This window comes from Narcine bancroftii, chromosome 1 (assembly GCF_036971445.1).
Source record: "Narcine bancroftii isolate sNarBan1 chromosome 1, sNarBan1.hap1, whole genome shotgun sequence".
Lineage (NCBI taxonomy): Eukaryota > Metazoa > Chordata > Chondrichthyes > Torpediniformes > Narcinidae > Narcine > Narcine bancroftii.
In genome coordinates, this window is record NC_091469.1 from 78,510,360 (window position 1) to 78,520,828 (window position 10,469).

General features: G+C 43.7%; 1 protein-coding gene across 6 annotated transcripts in view; it reads right to left on the reverse strand.

Annotated features, from left to right (window-relative positions):
- Positions 1–8,352, reverse strand: part of pcsk5b (proprotein convertase subtilisin/kexin type 5b) — a 430,761-nt gene extending 422,409 nt beyond the window's left edge. For 3 of the 6 annotated variants that reach the window (XM_069930580.1, XM_069930583.1, XM_069930589.1), the window contains exon 1: positions 7,729–8,339. In XM_069930580.1, coding sequence (XP_069786681.1) covers positions 7,729–7,908 — 180 coding nt within the window. In that variant the 5' untranslated portion in view covers positions 7,909–8,339. Of the gene's footprint in view, positions 1–7,728 lie in introns of all 6 variants that reach the window. The other 3 variants (XM_069930561.1, XM_069930563.1, XM_069930577.1) reach the window with 3 other exon arrangements.
- Between the last annotated feature and the right edge of the window lie 2,117 nt (positions 8,353–10,469).

The following is a 10,469-nucleotide window of genomic DNA, read 5'->3' on the forward strand; positions in this document are numbered from 1 at the left end:
CTTTCAGCATTCAAAATGTTTCTACGAGAGTCTCCTCTCATTCTTCTATAATCCAATGAACACAGTCCAAGAACCGTTAAGCATTCCTCATACATTAGCCCTTGCATTCCAGGAATCATCCTGCTAAATCTTCTGTGAACTCTCTCCAACATCATTACATTTCTTCAAAGTTAAGGGGCCCAAAACTGCACACAGTACTCCAAATGAGGTTTCACCAGTGCCCCATAGAGCTTCATCGACATCTTGTCCACTATTCCTCTCAAAATGGATGCCAACATAGCATTCACTTTCTTTACTGCTGATCCAACCTGGTGGTTCTCCTTTAGGGTATTCTACAGCTTGAATTATTTCTTAAAGTTTGTATTGCTTTGTTACAGATTTTTTAAATTAAAATTAAGCTTAAAAAGGAGCAGTAGTTGCACATACTTCATATATTCCCTTCAGATTATTGAGAGGGCAAGTCAAATCATTCAATTGCATTTGACAGTAAAAATTATGCAACTATTCCAAATTGCTAATGTCTTTTTCTTGTTTTGTGCTCAGATTTAACATTCTGATAATTCGTACTGAAAATTCTGTCCAAATGAATGATACTGTGGCAGGGCTAGAGATTAGTCATAATGTGCAATTCCCTTCATAGCCCACCTCACTGACAAAAGGCAAAGGAGGAAAAACCCAACACCCAACCCCAACCCACCAATTTTCCCCTGCAACCGCCTGTCCCGCATCGGACTTGTCAGCCACAAACGAGCCTGCAGCTGACATGGACATTTACCCCCTCCATAAATCTTCGTCCGCGAAGCCAAGCCAAAGAAAGAACACATCTTTACTGCACCAGTGTGACATTCCCACATCAAACACAATCCATTCTAGGACTCTCCCTAATAAAGCTCATTATGGATGGTAAGCTGGGCAAGGAGGTTCTCCCCAACAGTTTTGGGCTCAGTTAATTTAGTTTGACAATCTCCAAGGCAGATTTTAGGTTGAGGCTACAAAATAAACAAGAACAGATTTTAGATTTCCACTCGGATTTACCAAATAGATCAAAATTATTTTACACTACATAGCAACAAGAAGAGATAGCTAACTTCAAGAGCAGAAGCAGGATTTAAATATCCTTATTTCACTTTCAACCAACCATGGCAATTAAATTTTAGTTCAATAGAAACAAAGTTCCACCAACAGAAGGTAAAATCTAGGTCAGGCATGATTAATCTACATACAAGTTCAAAATTTATTTTTGTGTTAAAGGAAATAATACTGGACCCAATTTGAATATATATCCAATGGATTCAAGGGTAAATGATACTCTAAATAAATTAGAGCAGAGGTCACAGCAAAATTGGTGTGGTATTTGATCCCAAATCATTTGTGAAAAACAAAAGGGTTCTTCAGATGCATTCTCCACCAAGAATGCGCCTGCAGAAGTGGATGCAGATCTGAGGAATGGTTGTTCAGGTGGCAGCGCTGGCCATCTGAAAGGGACAGCTTCATGGGAGGCACCTCGAAGCGCACTCCGGCTCCTGTCCCTTCGGGCTGTCAGAGCTGGGACGGCAGGCGTGGGCTGTCAGCGCGGGGACGTCCTGCGCAGGACATTCCCACACTGATCCTACTGCTCCGCTCTCTCCTCACAGCCCTACATCAGTCCCCACACTGTGGGGTGGCTGGCGCAGGCCGTGGGGAGAGACCGGGGCAGCGGGATCAGTGTGGGGACATCCAACACAAGTTGTCCCTGCACTGACAGCCCACGCCAGCCGCCCCACAGTGTGGGGACTGATACAGGGCTGTGGGGAGAGAGCGGGGAAGTGGGATCAGTATGGGGATGTTCCACACCGGCTGCCCCTGCCCTGACGTCCCGCGCCGGGGGTCAGGGGCAGCTGGGAGGAGGGCTGTCAGGCACACACCAGCTGATTTTCATCCCCTTAGCAGACGCTTTCAGGTGGCTGCATTGATGTGCCCGGGGGGACTTCCTCAGTGCTCCGACGATTATCCCTCCCAGAGGAGGGTTACAAGGTTCGCCTCGCATGCACCTCCAGCGCTTTCAAGTGGCCTCCTGACACCCGCATATGAGCATAATATGCGGCTTTACATAGGGCGATTTTGGCCACCTGAAAGTGCCTAAAATGTGGAAACCTTCTGCCTGCTCCAAATAAAATATTTAGACAATCCAAGAAGTGAAACGAGATTACGATGCTTCTGCTTTAGTGGGTATAAGCTTCTATATCTAAAGCATGATTCTAGAATTAGTAAATTAGATACTGAGAGACCGTGATAGCAATCAAGCTCAATCTCCAGTGGAATGACAATGAGTAAAGGGAAAAGACAATAAACTACAAGATGCTAGGACTACCATTTGAAATAATTTTAATCAATTTTGTATTGGATGTAGTAGCCATAATCACAAAAAGGATTTCTCTTAACCATGAATCTCGTTTAAAATAATCTTTTATCTCACTTTTTTTAAACTCAAGAACCAATCCCTTTTATGAACCAGAGGAATTAATATATATTTTCTAACACCAATCATCGATCTTGATCTCACAAACAAGCACTTAACTCGTTTCCATAAACTACACATGGTTTATGAATGATTAATAGAATTGGAAAGATGCTTATTGAACATTAAAAATTAAAACCAATACCAGATTAAGGCACAACATATTTAGGAATAATTCACTCCCTTATGTTCACCATCCAAAACTTATCTGACCTTAAACCAACTGTTCAAATTTGATAAATTAGCTTTGCACTATGAGGAATATCATGCTTTATGAAAAATAATTAATTAAACCGTAGCATGGTTCTGTTACTGGACCAGAAATCCCAAATATCTGGATTAATGATCCATTTTTCCCCTACATCATTAATCCAGACCTTTAGTATATTATGGGAACAAATTTAATTAAATAGATTTCAAAATAAATTTCAAAATGCACCGGGATATAGGTTAATGGAGTGTAATTTGAGTGACATGGACTTGTGGAGCTAAATTTGCATCTTACAGTGCTGTATGTCAAATTTAAAATTTAAATCTGAAATTAAAAAGATAACAGTGACCATGAAATTATCTCACTTTCAAAAAATACACTTCATTAATCTCCTGAAGGGAACAACATCTATTCTCCTTGTCCAGCATACATGCAACACCACTCACAGGGACACAACTGACCCTCAAGTACCCTCTGAAACAGCCCAGCAAGCATGAAGCTGTATTTGGTCTAGCAGGTGGCCTACCACCTCATTTCATTGTCATAAATGCTGGTCTTCTCTTGTGAGGCCAAATTTCCATACATGAATAATAAAGAAGACATGACTTAACACAAGAATGAAAACAACATCAATCCAATTAGAGAGCAATTTTCTGTTCAGTAAACTGAATATGCTTCAAATACATTGTTTTTATTGAGCAAATCTGTAATTAAAACTACCCTGAAACAATTCTATTCAGACCATTCATAATGATCATTAATGGTACAAAACATATCCAAAAACCAAGTTTAAATGTTATATTGTAAGTAAAATTGCTCATAGAAGACCTAAACTAATAACATTTGCAAAACTATTTACAATTAAAATCAATTAAAACTTTAAGCATCACTAATTGCAAACCATGACAACCATAAAAGTTCTTAATTGGATATATGGCTAGAGCTCAAATCCATTAAAAAATCATTTTTAGAATTATGCATTTTAAAAAATTCATTCAAAGGATGTGGGCTTCACAGGCTGAGCAGTATTTATTTGGTAATTACCTATCATCTTCAAGAAGGTAGTGGTAAGCTGCCTTCATGAACCAGAAAGCCACCACTGACGTATGTAGTGTCTTGACCAGAAATGTTAATCATCCATTTTGCTTCCACAGATGCTGCTTGAACTTTTGAGTTCCTCCAGCAGTTTGTTTCTTGCCCCAGATTCCAGTAGATGCAGTACTAAAATCTACCACCATGGACACTATTATGTCAGGGGGAAAGGTTGAGGGTAGATATGCAAGAGCAGTAGAGCGAAAGCCATGTTTACTGAAGGAGGTCATCTGAATGGTCCTGGAATGGAAAGCCCCATCATGGCAACAGATACAGCAAAGACTGAGAAACTGGGAGAAAGGATAGTGCCCTAACAAAAGTCTGGATGGTAGGAGGTGTAGTCAAGGTGAATGTGGGAATCAGTGGGTTTGAGAAATAAGTTAAAAGTAAAAAATGAAAGTTTTACAAATTCGTCACTATCTTTAGAGTGTTTGTACATTCTCCCCATGTCTGGAGTAAAACACACAAAAGTCTGCAGTCACTGTGGTTGAAATAAAACCATAGCTGCAGAAACACGGCAGGTCAAACCGTGCACTTTACATAGCAAAGATAAAGATACATAACCAACATTTTAGGCTTGAGCCCTTCAAGGGATTTGGTAGATCTCTGTTTCCCAAAACAGGGAGAGAGAAAGAAATTGTTGAAGGCAAGCACCAGTCCTGCCAGAGGAGGAATGAAGGAGGAAGAATTAGGTCTATTATCCAGGAAAGTTTGAGGTTAGTTTTAGATCGAAGTATTCAGGGACTGGATCACAAGACAAAGGAACAGAAACAGGCCACTAGGCCCATCGAGTCTGTTCCATAAGCTACTCTACACTAGTTTCAATTTCCGGCCTTTTCCCCATATCCCATGATGCCTTTACTAATGAGATACTTGTCCATTTCTGGTTTAAATACACCCAGTGATCTCACTTCCACTGCTGTATGCGGCAGTGAGTTCCACGACCCTCTGGTTCAAGAAGTTCTTTCTCATCTCTGTTTTATATGGATAGCCTCTAATTTTCAGACTATGACCCCTTGTCCTTGATTCACCTACCAAGGGAAACATCTTATCCGCATCCACCCTATCTAAACCTTTCAAAATACGAAAAGCCTCTATGATATCTCCTCTCATTCTCCTATACTCCAATGAATACAATTCAAGAGCTGCCAAACGCTCTTTGTACATTAGCCCTTGCATTCTAGGAATTATCCAAGTAAATCTCCTCGGCACCCTCTCCAACATCACATCCTTTTGAAGATGGGGGCCCAAAACTGCACACAATACTCCAAATGAGGCCTCACCAGTGCCCCATTGGAAAATCAGTTAAGGTCAAGGAACTGAAAGTCATTAAAGTGATGGAGAGCATGCGACATGTCATGGATGCAGGAAGGAAGGTAATGAACCAAGGAGTAAGTTGAGATTTTCAGTAAGGCCGGTGGAAACAATAGTCCAAGCAGGCATTTAAATTTGTGGATCCTTGATGGGATGGAGAACCAGGAAGTAGAGTATTGGAAAACAATGAGGTAGGAGGCAGTGGAAGGGAGATCTCCAGAGGTGATGAGGTCAGTGATAGTGCAGGAGACTGGTGGCCTGATGCTTCTTGGTAAGATCCCATTAAAGGAGCAAGCAAGAGGAAATGTCTGACAGCTGCCGAATGCCCTCAGCAAAGTAGGGGTCAGAGTACCAGATGACAACAGCACAGATGGGCTAGCTGCAGATAGAACAGAGAGCAGTGCATCCAAAGAGGGCAAGGGTGGAACAGATGAGGGGAATGGTGGCAGTTAATATCTAGTGAGCTGCTGGAGATGCAAGGATTGAGTGAGCAGAGGGCTATATTCAGGTGTCTAAGAGGAGTCAGGCTTGAGGCATGAGAAGAAATCATCAGTCATGGTAAGCTCAGAAAACAAAGGCAAGGTTCAGATCCAGATGAAGATTAAATGTTCTTTCTCAAGAGAGGGGAAAGGAAAATTGATCACAGCAACTTTGAATCAAATAAGAAAAAAAAATAACAGTATTACTCCCCATCACTCTCAAACCAAACCTGTTCAGGAACTGCATTGTGTTAGCCAGAATTTGGTGAGCATTTGTTGTCACTGAACTGACCAAAGCCTACAGGCTCAGCTCACCTGAAGAATGGACTCTTTGCCAACTACTGTGGACATCTTTATGTGAAACTTTTTTGTGTCTGTTGGTGGTGGGGGGGGGGGGGGGGGGGGAGAAGAAACGGAATGTGGTAACAGATTATTTTGCAAAAGTAAATAAAGGGACCAGAATTAAATTTGCCTGATTTTTTTTTGAAATGGGAAAGGAACCAGTCACCCTGTTTCAGGGTCCACCCCTGCACGCCAAAATTCCACACCCCTTAACAAAATCCGCCCTAACCTTCAATCTCATACCCATTCGATTCGAAACCTTGAATCAGTGCGTCATGCTCTCTGAATTGTAACATTATGATTTTTTTTTCATCCTATTGATCTGAGAACAAAACACCAAGGCTAACACTCCAATGTGATACCTCACCAGTGTTTCACCATCAGTTCGTGATCGAATGAAACTCCTTGCAGGAGACATCGTAACACCACCCAAGAGAGCTGGAGTGTATTGCCTCCCAATCAACACCAAGAAAATTAATTATCCAGTACTCATAACATTTGTCGAACTTCATTATTTGCGAATCGTTTTGCAAGGTTTCCTACATTTTCTTGACTGAACTTACAAATTATTTTGTTCGCCTTAAAATGTCTCGGGACGCTCTGGAAGGAACTCTACTAATTAGAACTTGAGTGGGAAAAATACCGCTCTGCTCCACAATTTCCTGTGCAATACCCCTCACCTACTATCATGACTTTGCGCCTGGTTCCGTCTGCACTCATCCCTCCCCCAAGATTGTTTTTTTTTGCCAATCCATTTAGTTCTCAAACCTAACATTTAACCTACTTTAACCTCTGTCACAGACTAATGAAATACATGGGCAATCCACAAAAAGAAGCATCGCGCAATTGTTACAATGTTCGTAACAAGCCATGTTTCGTTGGAAAGGGTCAGTGGAACAATACAGGTGTGTGAATGGCCAGCGTTGTCAGCTCAGTGGAATGAAACTTCCTCACTCGGTCCAAGAGTAACAGTGGGCTGAGGAGCTGGGGCAGGGAGCAGGATTCAGGTTCTTGGGTCATGGGATCTTTTCTGGGGCAGAAGTGGTCCGAAAGGTGGATCAACACTGGACCCTCCACAGGTCCACCGAGTCGGATCTGAATGTTTTAAAACGCACACCCTTGAAAGAGAGTCGACCTTGGAGGAAAGTGAAAGGTGAGCGGCAGCCGGCCCACCACGGGCGAGACGCGGTCCGAGGGGGACTGGACCGGACCCTTCCTGTGAGAGAGGAGAGGCTGTCAAAGTCCGATCGGGGATCTCAAACCCCCTCATCCCACCCCGTCGCTTCGCGCCACGGAGAGGAACGAGCCAGTAGAGCCATCAGCGTGTCCTGGCCGAGACCCGGCCACTTAGCCCTGCACGAAGCCAGCCGTGGCGGGTCGTTTCCCTCGCTTCCAGCGGCGCGCACACCCACACCCACCTGTGCCGCTCAAAGCAGCCGGTTCAAATGCAAAGTCAGGGAGAACCTGTTCTAATTGCAGGACCACATTTGGAGAGCAATGTCTTAAGCCTCACAAGTTCGGTCTTTTTAATTAAAAAAAAAAGAAAAAAAATGTGATCAATCTAACTTGACGATTGTTTCAATAAAACCTCGTTGCAATCCAAGTTTTATCTTGGACAGGGTTCGACTGAGAAAGTTCTTCAGCCCAAGCAGCAAATCCGATCCGTGCTGGAGCAGGTCGCCGGGTGGAGGAAATTAGAGAGGGAAAGCTGGTGCTGAGAAAGAGTTCACAAATCGCCCTCGACGGTGTGCGAACTGTCCGTGGAGAATACATTTGCGAGGAATGCACCTTACCTGCCCCAAGTTTCTGTATCCGTATTTACTTGCTATTGAATTGGCTTCTTCGGCGCCACCGGCTATCCTCAGTGCCCAGTGGTTCGTGTACATCAATGTCCTGCAAAAGGGGGTCCCAACCCCAAGCAACACCAGCAGAGACAGGAACAGATCCCCGCGCCACTTCACTGTTCGACCCATTTTAAAATCTCACTTCAAGTCTTCACACGGACTTCCCGGGTCAATTTCAGAGCCGGTCAAAGGAAACGGGAGGCTCCCACAAACTCGTCCACCCACGGATTTCGCTCTTGGTCGTGAACCCTTCTATCGCAATTGAGTCGGGCTCTTTGATGATCAAACCAGGTGGAGAGAGAAAAATGGGGCTAAGCGGGAGTCAGTGCCTTTGGGTTTTGACGTGCTCCGTTGGCTTGTGAACTGCTGTGATTTCCCCTGACGCCGCGGTTGTCCGTCGCCCTGGCTCTGTGCGCTTGGCTCGAACGGACATCGAGAGAAAGCCGGGTGTGCCCGTGTCTAGGTAAGGGAGCGTTGCTCGCAAGTCGGTGGCTCCTCACTCAGATCATCTTTGCCTTAAGATGGCCACAGCGCCTCCTCCAACTCGACCGGCAACTCAATTAACCCCCGCCCTCGCCGGAGAAAGGACTTCCCCTGGTCCTAGCGCGCCCCGCTTCGACAAGTTTTTAAACACGCCGCTTGCGCATTTCGATTAACCGGTTCGTGGTTCCTGCCGAAGGATTTGAAATTTGAGAAAAAAAGATCTTACCCGCCTCCAAAATAAAATAACATCTTTGCATTTTGTTAATTTATATAAGTGTAGTCTTTGAGGTGTTGGGGAATGAAACTTAATTGGATGGAAGAGGAGAATGGATAGATAATGTGAAGCTATCAGGGAAATTAAACAACTTGGATAAATAAGACAAGATGTTGTGGAACAAATAACAAGCACCAATGTCCCCGAGTGGAAAGCCCTGGACACAGCCTAGGACATCACTGGCTAAAACCCTCTCCACAATGGAGAAAATCTAAGCCATCAGAGAGCAACAACATCTTCAAAGGTCCACACCAACCATCAGGAAAGAGGTCGAGGTGCAGCACCAGATTCAGGAACAGCTGCTACCCCTCCACCATCAGGCTCCTCAACAACCAACTCAATCAGGACTCTTACTTTTGCACTTCATTGCTTTTTTCTCTCTCTCTCTCTCTCTCCTCTCTGGATTGCACAGTTGTTTACGTTTGTTTATTTGTTGACATGTGTACACGGTGTACAGATTTTTTTTGCACTGCCAATAAGTGACCTGCAGAAAAAAAGAATCTCAGGGTTGCATGTGATGTCATGTGTGTACTCTGATAATAAATCTGAAGCCAATTCACAGTACAAATTTTAGAATCATATACAGGTCTTGCTCTATTACCTTAGAAAGCATCCCATTTTCCAGCCATCCCCTGAAAATATCCTCGCCCAGTCAAACTGTAACACTGCATAATCGCTCCAAAATAGTCCTTGCCCCAATTTAGGACTTTAACATGGACCTGTCCTATCTTTATCCATTTTAAAACTATTTTTGAAATAATGGAGCTATGATCACTGGTCTCAAAATGCTCCCCCACTTCAATCACTAGCCCTACTCATCCCTGAAATGTTATGTCTTTCTTAGTAGTGCCTCATTATGTTGATTGACGAAGTTCTCTTGGACACACTTAACAAATTTCACCCCATCCAAACAGTGTTGTTATGTCTTCCCTCATCAAAAAGCCAAACCCTCTCCCCATAATATCTTAGGAACATAGGAACATAGGAAGTAGGAACAGGAGTAGGCCAAAAATGGCCCATCGAGCCTGCTCCTCCATTCAATACGATCATGGCTGATCTAATTTATGACCTAACTCCACTTACCTGCCTTCTCCCCATATCCCCTAATTCCTCTATCTTCTCCAGTATAGCATCTGTAACCCTTGGAACATTCAGTTATTAGTCTTTCACTGTCATGGTTAAGTATCCCAGACAACTGAGGGTAGTATGGTTGGCGTAGCAACTAATGCAATGCCTTTACAGCACCAGCAATCAGGACCGGGGTTTGAACCCCGTGCTGTCTGTTAAGAGTTTGTATGTTCACCCCATGTCTCCGTGGGTTTTCCCCAGGGAATCCAGGTATCGGGGGTAGGTTACTTGCATATAAATTGGGTGGCACATACTCGCGGACCAAAACGGCCTGTTACCGTGCTGTAGGTCTAAAATAAACCATGCCGTGAGTTAATTTACCTTACTGTTAGGCTTCTTGCATTGAAATAAAAACTGTTTAAACCACGGATCTTTCATCTCTCTTTATTGTGCTCTGCTTGTCTGTCTTCTAAACTTTGTTCTCTTTAAGAACATTATAAGAAATATTAGCCCCCAACTTCTCATCTGCCTCAATTCTGCTCTGGGCCCCACATCCCTGCCAATCTAGTTTACACTTGCCCATGAAGCACTAGCAAATCTCCCTGCCAACATATTGGCTATTCCCCTGCAAACCCCCTCCCCCCCCACCACCACCACCACCACTAGTCAAGTGCAAATATTCCACTTGTTTAGTCTTCTTCTGCCCTAGAAAAGATTCCATGACCCAAGAACCTGAATCCTGCTCCCTGCCCCAGCTCCTCAGCCTACTGTACGACACCGGGAGTAATCCAATCCTGCTTTTTAGTTTTTTTCCTAACTCCCTAAATTCATTCCACAGTACCTCATCACTTTTCCTACCTGCATC